Source organism: Jaculus jaculus, chromosome 15, assembly GCF_020740685.1.
Source record: "Jaculus jaculus isolate mJacJac1 chromosome 15, mJacJac1.mat.Y.cur, whole genome shotgun sequence".
NCBI classification, from domain to species: domain Eukaryota; kingdom Metazoa; phylum Chordata; class Mammalia; order Rodentia; family Dipodidae; genus Jaculus; species Jaculus jaculus.
In genome coordinates, this window is record NC_059116.1 from 22,818,099 (window position 1) to 22,842,057 (window position 23,959).

At 45.9% G+C, this 23,959-nt stretch overlaps 1 protein-coding gene across 1 annotated transcript in view; it reads right to left on the minus strand.

Annotated features, from left to right (window-relative positions):
- Nucleotides 1-749: 749 nt before the first annotated feature.
- The window catches only part of LOC123455118 (calcineurin B homologous protein 1-like), a 62,901-nt gene continuing 39,691 nt past the window's right edge, over nt 750-23,959 (minus strand). Inside the window, exons 2-3 of the mRNA XM_045135305.1 lie at nt 1,023-1,348; nt 750-961 (exon numbers count right to left, since the gene is read on the minus strand). Coding sequence (XP_044991240.1) covers nt 750-961; nt 1,023-1,348 — 538 coding nt within the window. The remainder of the gene's footprint in view (nt 962-1,022; nt 1,349-23,959) is intronic.

The window sequence follows — 23,959 nt, forward strand, 5'->3', positions numbered from 1 at the left end:
GGACAGAAATGGACTGGGGGAACCTTCCTATAATACCCTGTTGATATACAAACAGCAGGCTCAGGAGCAGAAGAGATTTGGGGCTGTCATGCAAGTGCAGTAGTATTGTGGGAGAAAGGGGATTGATGGAATGAGGTAGGGCTAGAGGACAGAAGGACACTTTTATAAAATAGAGAGTCAGAGAGAGAGGAAGAGAGAGGGAGAGAGAGAGAGAGAGAGGATGAATGAGCACACCAGGCCTTTAGCCACTGCAAACAAACTCCAGATGCATGCACCACCTTGTGTATATGGCTTATGTGGGTCCTGGGGAATTGAACCTTGGGTCCTTTAGCTTTGCAGGTAAATGCCTTAACCGCTAAGCCATCCCTCCAGCCCCAGAAGGACTCTTAAGTTCCCGTTCTTCAATAGTAGACAGCAAAGACAATTCATTCTTTGCCCTTTAGTGAAGAACTGGATGCTCATATTCTTGTTCTCAAACCACCCTCTGCAAAATTTTAACTGAGTCTGTGAAAGATATGGCACTGTGCCCATCCTGACCAACCTCCTGGATGATGTTGCCCAGTTGAGGCCTTGTTTATTATTTATTTACTTATGACCAGAAAGAGAGGAGGACAGAGAGAGAGGGGGAGAGTTTAGGTACACCAGGGCCTCTTGCTGCTGCAAATCAACTCCAGATGGATGCTCCACTTGGTGCATCTGGATTTATGTGAGGGCTGGAGACTCGAACTTGGCTTTGTAAGCCAGCACCTTTAATCACTGAGCCATTTCCTCAGACCCCCATGTGAGGCATTTAATCCAATCACCATGCAGAACCCCTGCAACATCTCATCATGGGGGATCTTGTCATCTTTATTCAATTTGTATAGTCTGAAAGCCAAGTGCAGCTTGTTGCTTTGGCTGTTGAGTGGTCTTGGTTCATTGACAAATTTATTTGGTGGGGGGGGGGAGGTTGGCGAGATGGCTAAGTGGTTAAGGCTTGCCTGCAAAGCCTCAGGACCTAGTTTTGATTCCCTAGTACCCACGTTTCATTACCCTCAGTGATAGGAAATGAGACAAAATTCTCATGAATCCACCGAAGTTTATTTGGTTCTCTTCCTCTGAAAAGGCATTGATGATCCAGCCCCACAGTGGGTTGATAGCAAGTTCTGCTTCTTGGCACGAAACCCTCTCTGTTCTGGAATGCTCTGGAAATGTTCCCCAGCTTGCAGTCCTTTTCTGTCCTTTGTCCAGGCTGGTGATCCAGCTGTAGAGGTGAGTAATCTGACTGTGGGAAAATTTAATCTCTTTCTCGATCTCCTTGAGCTCTTTGTTGTGTGGTAACGTGGAAGCCACTGTGCCAGGAGTTCCTCTGGGAGAAGCAGTGGCAGGAGGGAAGGGAAGAAGGAAGGGCCAGGTGTCAAGAAGGAAGAGGGTGTTGTGGTCACCTTTGCATTGCTGGGACAAAACACCCAACCCAAAGCAGCTGGTGGGAGGACAGTTTTTATTTTGGCTTATAGCCTTGAGGGGGAGCTGCATGATGGCAGGGGAAAGCGTGGCATGAGCAGAGGCTAGACATCACCTCTGCCACAGCAGATGGAAAAGAGCCACAAGAGAGCAAGCGGAACTAACACTGGTAAGCTAGGGACTAATAAACACCAAGGTCCAGCCCCAACCGCACACCTCCTGTAGCAAGGCTCCACCTCCCAAGTTACTATCAGCTGGGGACCAAGCATTCAAAACACATGAGTCTATGGGGAGCATCTGATTCAAACCACCACAGAGGGTAATTAGATTTTGTCATTTTCTACATGAATCTCTGTGTATGTGTGTAGGTATATATAATCTCACACATGTAGACTTGGCTAACCAGCACCTTCATGGAGACAGAACTGTGCTATCATTGTGCAGCCTCTTTAGCTGCACCCACTTCACCTTGTCCTGAGGGTCACTTTGAGGAGCTCAGTTAATGTCATATTTCAGGACTCAGGAACAAAAAAAAGGACCCTCTTGGTGCAATTCCACCACTGACCTTTCTTCTTCAGTCTGTCTAGGACACACGTCCCTGTGGAGAGCATGGCTGAGGTAATGGAAGCTCTGCTTTGGTCCAGATCAGGATGCATCGTTCTCCCTCTGGAGAGGTCCAGGGCCCTGCTTAGATGGACCTCAGTCTGAGGATATCTGGTGTTCTCATTCCCTTTCTTTTTTTTTTAATTTAATTTTTATTAACATTTTCCATGCTTATAAGAAAATATCCCCTGGTAATACCCTCCCTCCCCACACACACTTTCTCCTTTGAAATTCCATTCTCCATCATATTACCTCCCCATCTCAATCATTGTACTTACATATATATAATACCAACCTATTAAGTACCCTCCTTTTCTTTTTAAAAAACATTTTGAAGCCAGGTGTGGTGGTGCACACCTTTAATCCCAGCACTTGGGAGGCAGAGGTAGGAGGATTGCCATGAGTTTAAGGCTACCCTGAGACTAATTCCAGGTCTGGGCTAGAACGAGACCCTACCAGAAATTTTTCTTTTTGTTTTTTTTTGAGGTAAGGTTTCACTCTGGTCCATGCTGATCTGGAACTCACTATGTAGTCTCAGGGTGGCCTTGAACTCACAGCGATCCTCCAACCTCAGCCTCCTGAGTGCTGGGATTAAAGGCATGCACCACCATGCCTGACCTTTTTTTTTTTTTTTTTTTTTAATAAGAGAGCAGGAGAGAGAGAGAGTGAGTGAGAGAGAGATGACCCCAGGGCCTCTAGCCTCTGTAATTGAACTCGAGATGCATGTGTCACCTTGTCCGCATTTGCTGCCTTGAGCTCTTGCATCATCTTGTGTGTTTGGCTTATGTGGGACCTGGAGAGTTGAACATGGGTCCTTAGGGTTTGCAGGCAAGCACCTTAACCACTAAGCCATCTCTCCAGCCCTCCTTCTTCTTCTCCTCCTCCTCCTCCTCCTCCTCCTTCTTCTTTTTTTTGCTTTTCAAGGTAGGTTTTGCTCTAGCCCAGGATGACCTGGAATTCATTATGCCGTCTCAGGGAGGCCTTGAACACATGGAGATCCTCCTACCTATGTCTCCTAAGTGCTGGGATTAAAGGTGTGCACCACCATGCCTGGTTCGTTTCCTTTCTTTAAACCTCCTCTTTGAGATCTTGTAGATCCTTGGTAGAGATGAGCTGAGAGCTGTTTAGCAGTGTATATGGTGACTTTCAACATGTTCTTGAGTCATACGAGTGTCAATATTATGTTACCCAATATAGTTATTTTATGACTTTATTGTTGTATTTCTTCAAATAGACTCAATATTTCCCAATGAGTAACTGTTTATTCAATAATAACATCTCATCTTTCAATCTCCTGTGCCCTGAAAGTTCATAACTATTATTTATATCTAAATTGACCTCACTAGGTATATTTCTGAAATTTAGATATAAAGTAAACATTTCAATTTTCAGTTGTAAATGTGTCAAATCAAAGTGATCTAATATGGACATATCATATTAGCAGTATAAATTTGGAATAGTTTTGTAATATCAATATACATTAGTTTAGGAATCACTTCTCTAATGCTCCAGTGTTTGTGAGAGACCAAGGATCAGAGTCCACAGATTACAGGGTTACAGGTCACCTCATGTTTGAGAGCTTTAACCGTCAGCTATTTTTCTTTTCTTAAAGTCCAAAATCAGCTCGGCATGGTGGCACATGCCTATATTCCCAGCATTCAGGCCGCTGAAGCAGGAGGATGGCTGTGAGTCCAAAGCAAGCCTGGAGCTACAAAGTAAGTTCCAAGTCAGTCTGGGCTAGAATTAAGCCTTACCTTATAAAACCCAGAGAAGGGAGCTGGAGCAATGGTTTAGTGGTTAAAGCACTTGCCTGCAAAGCTGAAGGACTCAGGTTCAATTCCCCAGGACCCATGTAAGCCAGATGCACAAAGTGGCACATACAGCTGGAGTTGGTTCTCAGGATCTAGAGGCCATGAGGTGCCCAATCTTTCTCTCTCTCTGCCTCTTCCTCTCTCAAATAAATGAATACATAAAATACTTTAGAAAACCCCAGAGAATAGCAATCCAAACTCTCGCGTCATGTGCATTTGGTGAGTCGGTTATAGTTTATCCTGAGCTACTCAGGATAAATGAAGTCCCCTTAGATATTTGGAAACAGCTCTGTGTTCCCTTGAAGCCTTCTCTCTCTAGTATAAACACCTTCCCTTCCTTTGACTGTTCCTTCTGGACGGCCATTTCCCAGGCCCTGCCATCACTGCCACTTCCTCAGGAAGCAGTCTCATTCACTCATGTCCCTCCTAAGATGTGATCTCCCCATTTTCTCAGCCACCACGGGCTGAAAAAACAATAACAAAGTTGGTGGAGTGACTTCACTGTTTAAAACACACCTAGGGTATTAAATACTTTAAACAGTGCCCTGCTTTTGTGCTGTGAGCTCTCAGCATGTAATTCTGCCCATAGTGTTTTGTAAGGAAAAAATTAACTACAAGAGCGTGTCCCCTACATAGGGAGAACGCCATCCACTTAGGGAGTTCTTTTTTTCTTTTCTTTTTGGAGATGGGGTCCTGCTGAGTAGCCAAAGCTGGCCTCAAGTTCATGGTTTGGTGTTTCAGCCTTCTGAGGGCTAGGATTACTGATATTCACCACCACACCCGGCTCCAAAGGTTCACTTTCAGTGCCATTGCTAATTTTAAAAACAATACTTTAACGCTGGGCAGAGGTAGGAGGATCGCTGTGAGTTCAAGGCCACTCTGAGACTCCATAGTGAATTCCAGGTCAGCCTGAGCTAGAGTGAGACCCTACCTTGAGAAACAAAAAAAAAAAAAAAAAAAAATAATAGTATTTTATACACATAATTTTAATGCATAAGCTAGTGAATATGATGCATGCTAATAATAACATATAGTAGCCAGAGAACCTTCTCTATGGAGATGGGGGCTGAGACTGAAAAGACTCAAAACTCATCAAGGTAGAAAATAAGAGGCCGTTGTGAGCGCAGCACTCAAGGAGGCTTCTAACACACCCTCCAAGGCTTTGGGAACATTGCAGATGAAGGGATAGAAAAAAAAAAAAAAGTATAAGCTACATGAGCTGGAGAGATGGCTTAATGTTTAAGGCACTTGCTTGCTAAGCCCAAGGACCCAGGTTTGATTGCCCAGTACACACATAAGCCAGATGTACAATGTGATACATGCATCTGGAGTTCATTTGCAGTGGCTAGAGGCCCTGGCACGCCCATCTTTCTCTCTCAAATAAATAAATAAATAAAAACACTTAAAAAAAAGTATAATTTAGAACTGGGCATGGTGGCACACGTCTTTAATCCCAGCACTCGGGAGGCAGAGGTAGAAGGATTACCATGAGTTTGAGGCCACCCTGAGACTACATAGTGAAGTCCAGGTTAGCCTGGGCTAAAGTGAGAGCCTACCTCGGAAAACAAAACAACAAAATAACAAAACAAACAAGCAAAAAACAACAAGCATAACTTAAGGGTGCATCAGTGTTTTTTGGACACTCCTTTTGACATGAACTGACTGGTGCATTCATGACCTCACAGTGATTACAAATAGCCCCCCAAGACCGGCACAGTTCTGGGCCCATCAACATTTTGCCACAAGAACAGAGGAGAACAAAAGGGACGAGACAACACAACAGGAGGAAGATTACCTTGAGAGAAGAGGTTTCTTAGAGGAAGGGGGTTGAGGGACCAAAGAAGGTAATGAGATGGGAACATGATAAAATTACTGTATATTCATATATTAGAGTTCCCAATTAATTAAAAAAAATCACCTACAAAGCAGTGCCTTCATTGAGAAGAGCGCATGACCACATATCAAAGGACATGAAGGCAGGGAAGCTGTAAACCACTGACCAAGTTAAAGTGCTTGTCTGCAAAGCCTAATGACCTTAATTCAATTCCCCAGTACCCATGTAAAGCTAGATGCACCAGTGGCACATACATCTGAAGTTCATTTGCAGAAGCTGGCGGCACTGACATGCTTATTCTCTATTTCTCTTCTATCTCTATCTGTTTGCAAATAAATAAATAACTATTTAAAAAACACAGTCCTTTGGTAAACATACAGTTTGACCAACTTTTAAAGATGAATACATACCTGTATACCATGAAACATGCTTGCTGATTTTTAAATAAGGAGTTGAAACTTGGATGAATAGTTGGTAATGCTGAATGTAGAACATCTTCAGTGCTTTCCAGAGTTGTTGACATTTTGATTTTATAATCAGCAGTGCTGAGAATTCTGTCCCTCATAAGTACATAGTTTACAAAATGGCAGGGGTACATTTAGGACCATTTCAGAAACTATTAGAAATTCTGTCCTAATCCCAAGTCAAAATTCATTTAATGAATTTTTCCAGCTTTTAAAAAAATTACATAGGTGCTGGGGATCCACACTCAGGTCTTCATGCTAGAAAACAAGCACTTTATACACTAAGCCATCTCCCCAGCCTCAGTGAATGATTAAAGAAAGGAAGAAGAAATTCTGGGAGCTAGAGAGATGGTTCAGCCCTTAAAGGTACAAGCTTACAAAGTCTGCTGGCACAGGTTCAAGTCCCCAGCTACCCACGTATATCCGGATGGGCATTCATTTGCATCAGCAAGGGACTCTGGCATGCATGCTCACACCCATGTGCAAATAAATTAAAAAAAAAACATGAAATTTAAGTCTGCAACTCAAACAGAAAAATTTAATGTCAAACATCCTTACACAATACAATCCAAAGATATATTCCGAGGGATGAGGGAAAAAAATCTTAAAAGTCTGTGTTTTCTGTAATTAAACCATTGTATTTTTAGCAGGGCAGAAAACATGTATGTATATTACAGTTCATAAACATGCAATGGTCTCTGAGCCAAGATATTTATGGCACATTAACAGCATGCTCAGTGCAGAGGAGACCCACTGTGTGTTCAGAACTAAGGCTGCACAGAAATCACACAAGAAAACACACAGGGGAGTGTTGCAAGAAATGCCTCAGATTCGTTGCAAATTTGATTTTGAATTAACTTTTGGTTGTTGTACACTCAGAAACTTTTTACTATTGTCAGTTTTTTTCATGACTCCTACATTCAGTTATTGACCCCATATGGGGTCATGATCTGTATGACTTAGACCATAGTAGGTGCCAAATAGGTATCTGTTAAATGGATGAAATGATTGGTTGCCCCCTTTTTACGTTAAAGAAATTTGAATAGAGCCAGGCACGGTGGCATGTGCCTTTAATCTCAGTGCTTGGGAGGCAGAGGTAGGAGGATCGCTGTGAGTTCAAGGCCACCCTGAGACTACATAGACAATTCCAGGTCCTGAGCTAGAGTGAGACCTTACCTCAAAAAACAAGAACAAAAACAAAAATTGAATATTGACTTTGCTGGCCTGTTTACGCCTGCTTTTCTTCTTCTAAAGTGGTCTTTTCTTCCTCTGCCTCCTCCCTCTCTTCTCCTTCCTTCTTGATAATTTTAACATACTTTTGCTCATTTTTCTTCTTTGGACCCTGACAGACATGCCATCCAAGTATATGTTCAGTTGGGCACGCGTTATGTCTTAAAAATGGCAATAAAGGGGCTGCAGAGATGGCTTAGCAGTTAAGGCATTTTGCTGACAAGGCTAAAACTTGACCTGGGTTCGATTCCCCAGGACCCACGGAAGCCAGATGCCACAAATTGGCGCATGTGTCTGGAATTCATCTGCAGTGGCTAGAAGCTCTGGCACACCCATTCATTCTCTCTCTCTCTCTCTCTCTCAAATAAATAAATAAATAGATAAATCAGGACACCTATATTCTAGAAACTTTCTGTGGCAGGCAGAGCTCAGAGGTAGGGAGCCGGTGGGGTAGGAGAAGATCCTGCCATCCAGCAGCATCTATCGTCAGAGGCACTGCAGGGTTGGAAGTTCACTTTCTGGAGCCAGAGAAACCAGCCTGGCCTCAGCTGCGGGGCGATGCTCACCTCAGGCCTGCTTGCACCTCGCCCCTCCCACGCTCCCTGCGGTGGCTGCAGGCGTTGGCAGGTCGGGGGGGGGGCGGGGGGGAAGGAAGGTCTGTTTTCACAGGTGTGCCCAGAAGAAGCCTACGGCTCGCAGCATCTCCCTGAATACAAAAACTAAATGTCTTTCATTTAAAATTTCATTTTCACTTTCATTTATTTATTGGAGCATGAGAGAATCAGAGAGAGAGAGAGAGAGAGAGAGAGAGAAAGAGGGAGAGTCTTTTTTCCTTTTTTAAATGAATGAATAAAACACATTTCTGTCGGAAGTTAAGCAAGTTGCATAGTGTTTAACATTTTTTGGCCCCAAAGATGATCCTGCCTGTCATTGTTAAAACAAAAGTTTCTTCTTTTTCCAGACAGAATCTGACCGTTACAATCATTTCCAGATATCTTGAGATATTCAGGAGCTGAGAAAAAAGATGTCTCTTAACTCTCCTCCCAAGCCTCCATGTAAAAAAGCACCCCCAAACCATGTGCATCCTTTGTCCTTTCCCCCTTTTATGTGCTGTAGAGTTTTACTTCTCTTTGACAATTTCATGTGTGTATATAATCACGTTCACACCATTACCTTCTCTTATCTCTCTCCCACTGAACTTTTCTCCCACAATTCCTCCTCCTCCTTTTGTGCCGTGTGTGTGTGTGTGTGTGACACTGAGTTTAATTAGGGTTGCTTGCATGAGCGTGGGACGTAGATGATTTACATGAACAGTTTACCTCTTTTGCTCTTTTAAAAAATTTTTATTTTATTTATTTGAGAGAGAAAGAGGGAGAGAAAGAGGGGGAGTGACAGAGAGAACATACACTCCAGAAACTCCTGGCACTGCAAATAAACTCCAGACACACATGCCACCTTGTGCATCTGGCTTACATGGGTCCTGGGGAATCGAACCGAGGTCAAACCTGGGTCCTTAGGCTTTGCAGGCAAATGCCTTAACCACTAAACCATCTCTCCAGCCCCCTTGCCCAGTTTTTGACTATTATTTTTAAAAGAGAGGGCTCTTGAGCTGGAATGATGTCGCAGTGGTTAAAGCACTCCCTTGCAAAGCCTGACCGCTCAGGTTTGATTCCCCTGTACCCACATAAAGCCCGATGCACAAAGTACATCTGGAGTTCATTTGCAGTCACAGGAGGTCCAGGTGAGCCCATTCCCTTTCTCATTCTTTTTCTTTCTCCTTCTCTCTCTTCTTGCAAATAAATTAAAAAAAAAAACCCTTAAAAAATGAAAAGGGATATTTCTGTTTAGTCTAGTCTGGCCTCAAACTCATGACTTTTCTGCTTCAGCTCCCTGAGTTCTGAGGTTACAGGCATAGGCTACCATACCTGGCTCCACTCTTCCCCCCTGCTTCTCCCCCGTCCCCAGTGTTTGGGTTCAAGCATTGTACCCACTGTGTGTTAACTTTATCCCAGAACCACACTCCATCACCTTTAAAAATGTATATATATATATACATATATACATATCTTATTTATTTATTTATGAGTGGGAGAGATAGAACAGAGAGGGACAGAGATACACACACAGAGTACGGGTACACAATGGCCTCCTGCCACCGCAAATGAACTCTGGATGCATGTGCATTACTTTGTGTGTCTGACTTGATGTGGGTACTGGGGAACTGAACACAGCTATCAGGCTTTGCAAGCAAGCATCTTTAAGCAATCTCTCCAGCACCTTTTTTTAAAACTTTATTTATTTTTAAAAATTTACTTATTTGAGAGAGAGAGAGAGAGGAAAAGGGAGAGAGAGAATGAGAATGGGCGTGCCAGGGCCTCCAGCCACTGCCAACAAACTCAGACGGCATGCACCACCTTGTGCATCTGGCTAACGTGGGTCCTGGGGAATCGAACCGAGTCCTTTGGCTTTGCAGGCAAGTGCCTTAACTGCTAAGCCATCTCTGCATCCCACCTTTTGACTATTTTAAAAATGTCGCCATCATCTATATCATTTGTCCTCCATTTTAAGTGGTGCTGCATGAAAAGCCTTCTGATGGCTGAGAACTGATACTTTCTTAACCCAGGAAAGCAGTAGGTGATAGCTGGATAAAAATCCCTTTGGAGGTAAGGAGTTCAAGGTCATCTTCTGCTACAAAGTAAGTTTGAGGCAGCCTGAGATACCAGAAACACTGTGTGGAAAAAAAAAAAAGAAAGAAATCCATTCAGAGTCAGGGAGGCTAAAATATAAGATTATGTTACAAACATTTCTGTTTCACTTATTACATGTCACGCATTTAGACAAGTCTAACATGTTGACATTAATTCATTTATTTGTTTTTGTAACAATTCTACACAATAGAAAATCCATGTTGACAAGGTGAGACAAGGCTCGTTTCAGGGAGCTCACCCCAGGAATGCTGTTAAGAAGTAGCAAGGTTCAGGGCTGGAGGGCTGGCTTAGTGGTTAAGGCATTTGCCTGCAAAGCCAAAGGACCCAGGTTCGATTCCCCAGGACTCACGTGAGCCAGATGCACAAGGGGTCACATGCCATCTGGAGTTTGTTGGCAGTGGCTGGAGACCCTGGCGTGCCCATTCTCATTCTCTCTCTCTCTGTCAAATAAATAAAAATAAAATATTAAAACAAAAGAAACAGCAAGGTTCAGATTCAGACAGCCTGGGCCTCGATGCCACTTTCGCCCTTCTGCTCCCAAATCCCTTCTTGTTTTTCCTTTATGAGCAAGTGAAGTTAGAAGCTGCCTTCTTGCTCCCAGCTAAGGGCCAAAGGGCTTGGACAATGCTCCCTCCCCTCTGTCGCCTATCCCATGATAAGAAAAATGTGGTCGCCCCCAACCATCCCTTGCCTGGCAGCAAGCCTCCCTCCTTGGCTGTACCACAGTATGGGTCTGTGCCTGCTGCCTCTTCCCAGCCACAGACATGTTAGCCCTGCTTCTGGATTCAGTGTTTCTGAATTTCCCTCCCTTGAAACAGAAGGCGGCACTCCCACTTTTTACCTGGATGCTAGTAATTCTGGCTGGGACAACCGCAAGAGTCCGTTTGTGAGGCAGGCCTTAGAAAGGCACTCTAGAAAAGCATCCGTTCAGAGTGACGTAACCTGTTGGCATCCGTAAGAGAACAGGCTGTACTTTGTAGAAATAGCATCTACCTCCTAATCAGTTATTTTAGGGTCTGTGCACCATGAGCTGTCACCAGGAACCTCCTGAATCTCTGGGGTGACAGAAGGGTATCCAGCAGAGGCAACGTCATCCTGTGCTCTCAGCTCACAGGGTCAGGTGGCCCAGAGGCGCTCAGAGGCCAGGCAGCCTATCAGGGTCTCTAAATAGCATCAGCCAGCTTGCGTTCTCTTCCTTGAATGTGCCTGGGCACGTCTAATCAGCTCAGAGTGGATGAGACACCCTCTCCATGCAGTGAGCTCCGGGTCTTCCTGGAGACAAGCGCATACGAGTCCTTCTCTATCTACATGGTCCAGAGGAGAACTGGAGGAGAGATGAATTCACCCAGTGCTCTGCTAGCTGCTGGGGCTTGCCCTGTGTCTGGGTGAGATGCCCTGGGCCTCCGCTTTCACTGGCATGGAGGGAGCTGCTCTGGGGCACACTGATGGCACATGCTCTTAGGGGAGTGAAAATATTGGAACAGCAGCTGGAGTGATGGCTCAGTAGGTAAAATGCTTGCTATGAAAACATGCGGACCCAAGTTCAGATCCCCACCACCCATGTGAATGCAGGGCAGTAATGGTGGGCCACCTGTAACTCCAGTGCTCTGAAGGCTGAGCCGAGGCATCCCTGACAACCAGTGACTCTTGTTTAAACTAACGAGGTGGCCGGTGATAGAGCATGATACCCAATCCAACTTCTGCCCTGCCTCTCCTGCAAAGATAAACATACACCGACACCCATGTGCACATGTTCGCCACAAACACATATATGTGCCCAAAATATCACATCGGAATGTTGCGGGTCTCAGCACTGCACCAGAGGGGAGCCAACGTGATGGAAGGCAGAGAGAGGAGCTGGGACCACAGGCAGCTCTTGCTGTTTTCTGGGTGGCTTAGGGATATGTACCAAGTGCTTCCTGCAAGGAATAGCCCTTGCCTGCTCAGGGCCTTCTGTGGGGCAGGTCCTCGGTGACATCTGTCCTCTTAGCAGCAGCTTGTCTTGCTGGTCTCCCACTGTCAAATGAGAATATGTTCATGCGAGGTCAAGGGGAGCCATGGGACAATATCTTCATGCACCGGGAGAGAGTTTCTGGATGCACGGTTACTTGAGTTTAGGATTGATTATTTTCTTCCCACCTTGCCATGACTTCCTGGCTCATTGCCCAAACTCTCCTTTTCCCTGGTTGAAAGTGAATATGATGACGTTGATAGCAGCATAATTCACAATAATCAAAAACCAGAAACAAAGCGGGGCATGGTGGCACACGCCTTTAATCCCAGCCCTTGGGAGGCAGAGGTAGGAGGATCCCCGTGAGTTTGAGGCTATCCTGAGATTACATAGTGAATTCCAGGTCAGCCTGGGGCAGTGAGACCCTATCTCAAGAAACAAAAAGCAAAACAAAAAGACCCCAGAAACTACCCAAATTCCCACCAGTGGATGGATGGATGGGAAAATTACAGTTACCTATATGGTGGAATATTTTCAGCAGTTATAAAAAAAATGAGTGAAGTGGGCTAGAGTGATGGCTTGTCAGTTAAGGTGTTTGCCTGTTAAGCCTGAGGGCCCAGGTTTGATTCCCCAGGACCCACATAAGCCAGATGCACAAGGTGGTGTGTGCATCTGAAGTTCATTTGCAATGGCTGGAGGCTCTTTTGTGCCCCCCTCTCTCTCTCTCTCTCTGTCTCTCAAATAATTCAATAAAATAAAAATATATAAAAGTAAAAAGTTAATGAAGTCTTGATACATACATTATGTGTAAAAATCTTTAAAATATTATGCTAAGGAAAGGAAGTTAGTTACAAAACAACACATGTTGTACACATGTTAGCTAAGTGGACCGATTACTATCTGTCTAGGGCTGGTGCACATGGAAAAGGAATGACTTAAAACAAATAAAAGTCTTTTTCTTTTAGGGATAATGAAAACATTTTTACATTTGTGTGTGGTAATAGCATCTAACTCTACCAACATACTGGAAACCACCAATGCACATTTTAAATCTTTTTAATTTTTATTTATTTATTTGAGAGCAACAGACAGAGGGAGAGAGAGAGAGAGAGAGAGAGAGAGAGAGAGAGAGAGAGAGAGAGAGAGAGAGAATGGGCGCGCCAGGGCCTCCAGCCACTGCAAACGAACTCCAGATGCGTGCGCCCCCTTGTGCATCTGGCTAACGTGGGTCCTGGGGAACCGAGCCTCGAACTGGGGTCCTTAGGCTTCATAGGCAAGCTTTTTAACTGCCAAGCCATCTCTCCAGCCCCCAGTGCACATTTTAATGGGTGGGATCTGGACCATGTCTTATTAAAGCTGTCAGGAAATGCCAACAGGTGTGTATTGAAGGGGAGATCAATTCTGAGTCAGATCACAAAGGCTTTCAAGTGGCGGGAGAACTTCCATCCATCCTCTCTTGAGAGGCCAAATTGGCCAGTGGGGCCAGTGTGGGAAAGGTGTTCTCAACAGAGGGGAGATTGTTTGCAAAGGAGTGAGGCGCAGCAGGGAACCGTGGAGGAGCGAAGAGCCAGGCTACATGGCGGGAGTGCCTGGGGACAAGTGACAGCAGGTGAGGCCAGAAGGGGCAGGAAGGGGACAGATAGTGAAAGGCACTTCCTATGTGCCAAGGAGTGGGGCATTGTTTGTAACGGAAAGCCACTGAGGGGCCATGTTCAAGAGGCGGAATGCCACGGGGGGGGGGGTGGTTTGGCGTGGATGGACATAGGGCCGGATGGATGAGCTGGTTTTTGCTGCCATCCAGGTAGGAAATAATAAAGTCGGAATTAGTTCATTATTAGAATGAATGAAATCATTACAAACCACCCCTCCCCTGCAAAAAAACAAACAAACAAACAAACAAAAACACCTATCATATACCGAATGCCTGCTTTCTATCAGCTACCAGCCTCAGTAAGTTGCCCAAGTATGCTCTGTTGGTACAAGAAATATCTACAGAGTTCAGAACGTCATTTCACTTTCTCACTAGTGCTAAGCACTTTGCGAAGAGGTACTCCAGAAAGCAGAGACATATAGATTTGTTTCCTGAGCCTTTAGGGGACCCTTACCATTAAAAATCAGTTTCTAGGGCTGGAGGGATGGCTCAGTGGTTAAGACGCTTGGCCTGCCTGCAAAGGCTAATGACTTGGATTTGATTCCTGAGGGCCCACGTAAAGCCAGGTGCACAAAGTGGCGCATGCATCTGGAGTTTGTTTGCAGTGGCTAGAGGCCCTGGAGTGCCCATTCTCTCTCTCTCTTTCTGTCTCTCTCTGCTTGTTCTCAGTTGGTTACTTTCTTTTTATTTATTTCTTTCTTTTTCAAGGTAGGGTCTTACTCTAGCCCAGGCTGACCAGGAATTCACTATATAGACTCTGGCTGGCTTTGAACTCACATCGATCCTTCTACCTTGGCCTTCGCTCTGCTGGAATTAAAGGTGTGCGCCACCACGCCCGGCAGAGTTAGTTGTTTTGAGAGATGGCATATATAATATGAATGGTTAAAGATGAAACACAGGTGGGCTAGAAACAGAAAATTTCCTGTGTCTTTGCTATTTATTTACTTATTTGGCGGGGGGGGCAGATAGAGAATGGGCATGCCAGGGCCTCCAGCCACTACAAAGAAACTCCAGAAGCATACGCCACCTTGTGCATCTGGGAGAATCAAACCTAGGTCCTTTGGCTTTGCAGGAAAGCACCTTAACCCCCAAGCCATCTCTCCAGCCCTCTGTGTGTTTGGATCAGTAACTATAGCAGAGTTTTGTTCAATGGCAAGTTCACTTATTTTTTTTTAAATTTTTTATTTATTTATTTGAGAGCGACAGACACAGAGAGAAAGACAGATAGAGGGAGAGAGAGAGAGAATGGGCGCGCCAGGGCTTCCAGCCTCTGCAAATGAACTCCAGACGCGTGCGCCCCCTTGTGCATCTGGCTAACATGGGACCTGGGGAACCGAGCCTCGAACCAGGATCCTTAGGCTTCACAGGCAAGCGCTTAACCACTAAGCCATCTCTCCAGCCCACAAGTTTACTTATTTGCTGGGCTACATCTTTACACAGGCCACTTTTCCTTTCCCAGGGTGTGATGGTTTGATTCAGGTGGCCCCCATAAACTTAGATATTCTGAATGCTAGTCTCCCCAGCTAATGGCAATTGGAAATTAACGTCTCCTGGGGGCAGTGTATTGTTGGAGGTGGGTTTATGGGTGTTATAGCCGGTGTCCCCTTGCCAGTGTTTGGCACACTCTCTTGTTCCTGTTGTCCACCTTATGTTGGCCAGGGGATGATGTCCACCCTCTGCTCATGCCATCGTTTTCCCCCTGCCATCTTGGAGCTTCCCCTCGAACCTGTAAGCTCAAATAAATCCTTTTTTCCCCAAAGGCTGCTCTTGGTCAGGTGATTTCTTTTAGCCATGTGAACCTGACTGCAACACAGGCCATCTTTGTGGACCCACCAGTGGATTATGAAAGTCTAGATGACAGACTCTGTGCTTTCATTGTCATGGTCCTCAGAGCTCGTAGCCAAGAATACAGACAGAGGACCTCCTCGGAGGCTCCATTCCCCATGCTTTTACCCTTGGGTTGTGTGCCCCATGGCTTGCCAGGGTCCACTTAAGCCCACCTCCTGTCTAGCGCCTCTGCTGCCCATGCTCCAGGGCAATAGCACTGGAGTTGTGATGGCTGTACTGTTCTTGCCAAATCCCAAGTCAATTAGGTGATTGCACTGTCATTGCTTGTGCCAAGATTCTCTGTTGTGAGTTAGTTCTTGAGCCTAACACACGTAGGAGGCCCTCAGTAAATGTTTGCTGGATTGAAATGAAAGTTTGACTACACTTTAGGAGTAAGGCTAGTCCTTGGCTGACCTCAGCTAGGAAGAGCCCTGGGATGAAATATGCAAGAATGAATATGAACTTTCATATTTCATGATGCCCCTGGAGCCTTTCCCAATCCTCCTTTCCTTTAGCTTTATTTGAAGTGGATTCAGCATCAAGGGAAAGATGGGATTTGAGTAGAGAGCATGAACTCTTCCACAATAACTTTCCACTCAATAATATTTCTCTGCTAGCTATCGTGACTATCTCCAAGTAGAGAAATTGAATCTGGAAAGATTTTGACCTGGAAGAAGGTTGATAGAGAAAGCGAAAGAGGGGACAGGACACCATGGGAGGATTCTAGAGTGCCATGCAAGGACTGTAACCATTCTCACCAGTGACTGGCGGTGATCTCTGCTAGATTTAGTAGCACGTTCAGATTGATGACAAACTGGTACCCACTGGTCCGAAGTGGAAAAGCCCAGTGTAGTCATCACTTGGTAGCTGAAGGGGGATCAGTCCTAGGACCCTTGTAGACACCCAAACCAGTACATGCTTAAGTCTTTTGTGTAAAATGCATGGTATTTGCACATAACATATGTATGTTGTCCTGTATGTAGCTGCGCCCTACATGATGATACTTCTTTTATTTATTTATTATTTATTTATTTATTTATTTTTTGGTTTTTCGAGGTAGGGTCTCACTCTGGTCCAGGCTGACCTGGAATTAACTCTGTACTCTCAGGGTGGCCTTGAACTCATGGCGATCCTCCGACCTCTGCCTCCCGAGTGGTGGGATTAAAGGCGTGCACCACCAATTATTTATTATTTTAGAGAGAGCATGTGAAAGAGACAGAGAGAGAGAATTCATGCACCAGGGCCTCAGCCACTACACTCAAACACCGCATGCTTGCGCCACCTAGTGGGCATGTGTGACCTTGAGCTTGTCTCACCTTTGTGCGTCTGGCTAACGTGGGATCTGGAGAGCAGAACATGGGTCCTTAGGCTTCGCAGACGAGCGCCTTAATGTTTCAACCATCTCTCCAGGCCCATAATGGTTTTTCATTTAATAATGGACTGCATTTGAAACCACCACACAGAGCATTAACTAACCATTGATTATATCAACTAGTAACACTGTCACCATCGTAGTATGTGTAAGTGCCCTCTATGATATTGGCACAATGAGATTGACTCACCATGTATTTTTTCCATAACTATTCCCATTGTTAAGCAATGCATGACTGCAAATGATCTCTAGATGACTCTGAACACCTAGTGCAATGTGAACGCAGTGCCCATAGTTATGATATGGAACAGTTTAGGGAGCAATAACAGAAAGAGAAGCATCAGTACAGCCACAAGTTTTCACTGTTTCATCTGCAGAACTGGGGGATATAAAGGGCTGACTTTACTTGGCAAGAGAAAAAGTCTTAGGAATCAGAAGATGAAAGAGGGTTTATTTATTTATTTTGGTTTTCCAAAGAAGGGTCTCATTGTAGCCCAAGCTGACCTGGAATTCATGATGTTGTCTCAGGGTGGCCTTGAACTCACAGTGATTCTTCAACCTCTGCATCCTGAGTGCTGGGATCAGAGGTGCGTGCCACCATGCCTGGCTGGAAGAGGGTTTTTATTTTCTTTCTTTCTTTTCCTTTACTTTTTCTTCTCTCCCCTCCCCCTTCATCTTACTCTGTGGCCTTAAACTCACTATTTAGCCCAGGCTGGTCTTGAACTCTCCATCCTGAGTGCTAGGATTACAAGCATCATCACGTCTGGCTTAGAATTCTCTCTCTTAGTCTCCATTGATCTGAGAGACTTGTAAAGACCGTGGGCAACTGCCGAAAGAGTGCCAGGCTAGACCATCAACCTCGCTCTTTCCTGTGCCTAGCCTTGCCCTGATGTCTTCTGTGCGGTAGCCTGACTCCATGTTGCAAGCGAGGTGAATTGTCTCTTGCCATTTTCACAAAGTAGCACCGTCCGTCTCAGGGCTTACAAACAATTCCTGTGTATTGTTTCACAGCTCTGAAGGTCAGAGTCAACGTGGCCTCCACGGGGCTTTGCTCAGACTGACACCCGGATGTTGGGGAGTTGGGCTCCTCCCTGGATGTCCTGGGGAAGAAGATACTTCTAACTGGCAGTGTTCAGTTCCTTGTGCTTGTGTGACTGTTCCCACACACTGCCCTCCTCCTTCCTGTCTGTCTCCTTTCTTCTCCAGTCTGCAGAGGTTCTAGTCCTGCTTAAACCGCCTCCTCCCCCTCCCCCACTGCCTCCTCTGCCGTTAGCTGGGAGAATTCTGTTTTTTCCCTGGTCCCATAGGTAGGTTGAACCCACCTGGATTATCTCCCCCTTTGAAAGTGAATTGTGACCTGTCACATAGCATGGTGTCGTATATTTTTAAAATATTTTATTTTTATTTATTTATGAGAGAGGGAATAGGCGCGGCAGGGCCTCCAACCACTGCGAACAAACTCCAGACGCATGATCCACCTTGTGCATCTGGCTTATGTGGGTCCTGGGGCCTCGAACCTGGGTTCTTTGGCTTTGCTAAACCATTTCTCTCCAGCCCATGGTGTCAAATTTTGTTCTATTCTCAGGGCCTGAGCACTAGGGTGGAATTTTGGCAGTCATTCCTAGAAATCCTGTCTGCTCTACCTACCATGGAATGCGATATCACACGAAATGACCAATCCTGAAAAGGGAGATAGGATTGGGGAAAATATGAACGCCATTTATAATTCCTCTGATGGCTGAGGCAAGCTGTCTGCCTTCCTTGTCACAGGACTCTGTTTTCTTTTTTCTTTTATTTTGCTACTGTGATTGTTGAAACAGTGTCCTGTGATGTAGTCTAGGCTGGATTCAAACTCGTGACCCTTTACCTCAGCCTTCTGAATGCTGGGATTATATCCATGGATTAGCACACACAGCAGAGCTGTAAGTGCCTAAGTGCTTGCCTTTGGTAGCAAATGCCCACAAACCCAGCATTCAGGATTCTGAGGCAGGAGGATGGTAAGTTTGAGGCCAGTCTGTAGTAAGACAGACAAAAAAAAAAAAAAAAAGGCAAATATGTCAATGTCCAGGGGCAGATTTTCATTCATTCTGGATTATTTATGTCTTTTCTTTCTACTAAACTTTCAAATCTTTTTATTGTCCAGCTTTCTTTCTTTCTTGCTTTTTCTTTTTTTGGTTTTTCGAGGTAGGGTCTCACTATAGTCCAGGCTGACCTGGAATTCACTATGGAGTCTCAGGGTGGCCTTGAACTCACGAGACTCCTCCTACCTCTGCCCTCTGAGTGCTGGGATTCGAAGGTGTGCACTACCACACCTGGCTATTTTTTTGTGACGGTGAGGGGGGGGGGGGTCTGACCTGGAATTCACTATGTAGTTTCAGGGTGGCCTCGAACTCACAGCGATCCTCCTACCTCTGCCTCCCAGAATGCTGGGATTAAAGGCGTGGGCCACCACGTCCCGCTTCAACCTTCTTTTTGCTAAGTAATCTTTTACTTTCTCTTACATGAGTTTTGCTCAGTATAAATAATGCTGTGAGAAGTTAATTATTTTTAGTGAAATGATAACCAAGCAACAGAGTTCAGACAAAGGGACCCGACTTGAAACCCGAGGAGGCCCGTGTCAGTCCGTGTCACTGGTAGGTCTGGGGTTGTAGCCCCGCGCGCGCTGGCTGTGACCCAAAGTCCAGCAAGCCGGACTGTGCACACCTCACATCCACGCCGCTTTTAAACTTGGGACTTCAGGCCTTGTCTCTACATGCTATGCACTTGATGAGGTGCGAAGCCGATGCCAGCTCCCCAAGGGGAGGGAAAAAAAGCCACTGGAAAATAGGAAATGGCAGATTGTCAACGAGATAGCTTTTGTTTCAATTTTCCCTTCTTTGTTTTCCCTTTCAACCCTCCGTGAATTACCGAACTCTCTCCCCCCCCACCCCCCTCGACAGTACTTTGGGTGGCTGTCACGGTTCCCTCCGCCCTTCTTGCTCCTCTGGAAAATTCTCCCCATGCCTAACCCCTCTGTTTGGGTGAGGCCCCGGGTCCACCTCTGGATTGCTTCCTGAAGACTCGGGTTGGGTCCCGTGGCTGGAGTGCCAGTCAGGAAGCCACCAGCCTGTCATTTCACCCCTCCCCGGGGACTGGAGGCCCCTGCGCGACACTGCCCAGGGCTTCCGTGTGTGTTTGTAGGTAAGGGCGCATAGCTGAGGGTCAGCTTTTGTGACACCTGAATCCCGACTCTGCCATGACCTGGGGGGCCCTGGGCACTGCCAGCATTATTCTACCTGATCCTTCTTCTTCTTCTTTTAATATGTTTTTGCCATTTGCATTCCTTCCTTTTTTCATTTATTTATTTATTTGAAAGTGACAGAGAGAGAGAGAGAGAGGGAGGGACAGAGAGAGAGAGAGAGAATGGGTGCTCCAGGGCCTCTAGCCACTGCAAACGAACTCCAGACATTTGCACCCCCCTTTGTGCATCTGGCTAACGTGGGTCCTGGGGAAGAGAGCCTTGAACCGGGGTCCTTAGGCTTCACAGGCAAGTGCTTAACCACTAAGCCATCTCTCCAGCCCATTTTTCTTTTTCTTTTCTTTCTTTTTTCTTTTTTTTTTTTTTCTTGAGGTAAGGTCTCACTCTAGCCCAGGCTGACTTGGAACTTACTCTCAAACTCACGGTGATCCCACTGTCTCTGCCTCCTGAGTGCTGGGATTCAAGGCGTGCACCACCGTGCCCCGCTCAGCATTCCCACTTCTGGGTCTCAGTTTTTCTTCTGTAGTCTGAGGAAAGGGTGTGTAGCTTCTCTGACATGTGTCCCATAAGTTCCTGTGTTTGGGTGCCTGGACCTCAGCTGGCGTTCTTTTTGGAGGCTGTGGAGCCTGGCTGAAGGCGGGTCACTGGGAGCAGGCCTTTGAGGGTGGTAGCCTGGCCCTGCCTCTATTTTACAATCCAGGAAGGTGAGAGAAACCTCCACTACATAGCCCAGATGCTGTGCACTATCATGCCTTCCTAACAAGCTGAACTATCCTTTCCCTCCCTTCAGATGTTTTTTTTTTTTTCCTCTGTCGGATATTGGGTCACAATGATGGGAAAAGTAACTAATCAGACTTGGGACCGGATCTGGCTTACATGGGTACTGGGGAATCAAACCTGGATCCTTAGGCTTCTCGGGCAAATGCTTCAACTGCTAAGCCATCTCTCCAGCCCCTCATTGACTATCTCCTGTGCCTCAGTTTCTCCTCAGTAAAATGAGCCTAATCACATGTTTTCACCCTGCTGACCTTTCCAGTTACCCGTGATGTGTGTAAATCACATGTATCTTATAGGTAGGTCCCAAAGCGTATGCATAAAAATGTGGCTTTTATATTCTCACAGAGCATTTTATGGACAAGCTAAATGAATGGGGCAGTTGGGTTTGGACACAGAAAGTTCCTTGAATGGGAAAATCCAATGGGAAAAGCCAGGTCAAGTGCATGAGGAGCTGAGAAGCAAGAAAACCTTGGGAGGGGGTCCCCTTCCCCTCTTCCCCCCTTCCTGAAATCTTCATAGTAATGGTCTTCTGTGTTTCTATTCAGCATTCTCTTCCACCTGTCAGGTATGAGGCCAACGTACCAAAATAGCACGTATGTGCACGTGCACCTATTCCTGTTGAGTGGTTTCTGGGTTTTATTTATTTATTTCTTTTCCACTCAGCCCTGCCTCTTGCAAAGTCTGTGGACGTGTTGAGGATGTAGTACAGGCTGAGTGAGGGTGCTGAAAACGGTCCAAATATTACGCATCAAGACAAGAATTTTAGAGATATTTCAGAGGGCAGGCGTGAGCGCTGACTTTTTCTGCAGCGCCACCAACAGCAGCCGGACACACAGCCTTGGGGGAGGGGCGGCAGGTGACCACATTATGCGGGGCAAAGAGGACCGTTTAATTTTAAGTGTAAAATTTACAACACAATCATTTACCTACTAATCAATGTCATCCCGTAGCAGTTAAGAATTCATCACAGAGGGCTGGAGAGCTGGCTTAGCAGTTAAGGCGCTTGCCTGCGAAGCCTAAGGACCCAGATTCGACTCCCCAGATACCACATAAGCCAGACACGCATGGTGACACACGTGTCTGGAGTTCATTTGCGGTGTCTAGAAGCCCTGGTGCCACCCATTCTCTCTCTCCTAATAAGAACAAATGCATAAAAATAAAAACAAAAGAATTCATCACAGAAGCCAACCGATTACTTTTCACTAATTCCTGGGTATTTTTTTTAAATTTATTTTTTGGTTTATTTTTATTTACTTATTTGAGAGCGACAGACAGAGAAAGAGGCAGAGAGAGAGAGAGAGAGAATGGGCACGCCAGGGCCTCCAGCCACTGCAGACGAATTCCAGATGCGTGCGCCCCCTTGTGCATCTGGCTCACGTGGGACCTGGGGAATGGAGCCTCGAACCGGGGTCCTTAGGCTTCACAGGCAAGCGCTTAACCGCTAAGCCATCTCTCCAGCCCTCCTGGGTATTTTGTACCAGACATAATAGTTGTGTTTCATGTTTTTGGAAGCAGCTTCATCTAGATGAACCTTGGAGGCCTGGCACAGCATCTGATGCATTTCCTGCAATCCCAGAAATTTGAGACACTGGGGCTGGAATAACTGGAATTCAAGGCCGGTCTGGGCTCCACTGAGAAACGCCATTGCCAAAATGTAAGTGAATAATTAAATGCAGTAAAAGCCACTTGAGAAGGCTTAGTGATCTTGCAGGAGAACTTCTGTTGTTTCTGTCAAGGTGGGGGTCTCACTCAAGCCCAGGCTGACCTGGGACTAACTCACTTTGGAGTTCCAGGCTCTGGACTCAAACTCACCGTGACCCTCCTACCTCAGACTCCCAAGTGCTGGCGTTAAAACATAGACAACTGTGCCAGGCTAGGACGATGTTTTGCTCCTGTTCAATCATGACTAGTTTGAGTCCAGTGCCCCTCAAAGCATCCATTTCCTGAGTTTCAAGGGGGAAGAAATTAAACTAAACTTTAGGAGTTGTGAGGAGATAAAAGAAGGAGTGGAAAGAGCTGTGCACGGGCCCAAATGTGGTGACCAGTAGATCCTGCATCCTTTGTTATTGAGAAAGCAAGCGGGTAGCTAAGGTATTCATGCTTGAACACTTTTTAAACTCTAGCTGGAATTCTGTCCCCCTGAGGGGAGGGCCCCTTAGCACAGGGGAGGGTGACTGGACCCCTGAAGGTGAAAAGGGTAGGCTGACTTCTCATCTCTTGCCTGGCTCCCTTGAGACCTGTTTTTCCACAATCAGGACCCTTCCTGAGACGGAGGTCTTCCATAGGGTTTAAACATTGTGGTTGGTCAAGTTTAGCCCCTGGAACTTGGTGCCAGAGCTAATCTCTTCCAGACACAGCACCTAGGCCTAGCCAACCAGCTGGCCCTCTGGTTCACCTGGGCCAAAAGACAGCCACCACCCTAAGGTTATAAATACCTTTGCAAAGGGAGGGCACACTCTCTCTGACCGCTTAGGAACTTGCAGCTGTGGATGAGTTTTTCCAAACTGCTGAGCCTGGGCTGGCTCAGCCTAGGCCCTAGGCCAAGCTGGAAGAGCCTAGGCCCTAGTCTAGGCCCAACCAGGAGGGCCCCTTAGCACAGCCCTTCCTCTCTGCATGGGCTCTTTAACCCCTCCAGCTCCCTACATGGTAGGGGCTTCTTGAACTTTCTTTTCTCTTTTCTTTCCATGCTTCCTCCCCACCCCCAGGTCCTCCACATGGGATCTCTAACCACATGAGTACCATTTCTTGGCTTTACTTCCCTTAATAAATATAAGAATTTAATAATTATCCTTTTCAGTTTTCTGTGCATCTGGTTTTACACCAGTACTGGAGAATCGAATCCAGGTCATTTAGGCTTTGCAGGCAAGCACCTTAACCATTAAGCCATCTCTCTAGCCCCCTCATTGATTTTTTGTTGTTGTTGTTTATGGCAATTTTTTAAGGCAGGGTATTATGTAGCCCAGGCTGGCCTTGAACTTGCTATGTCATTGAGGATGACCTTAAACTTCTGATCCACCTGCCTCTACCTCCTGAGTGCTTGGGGTACAAGT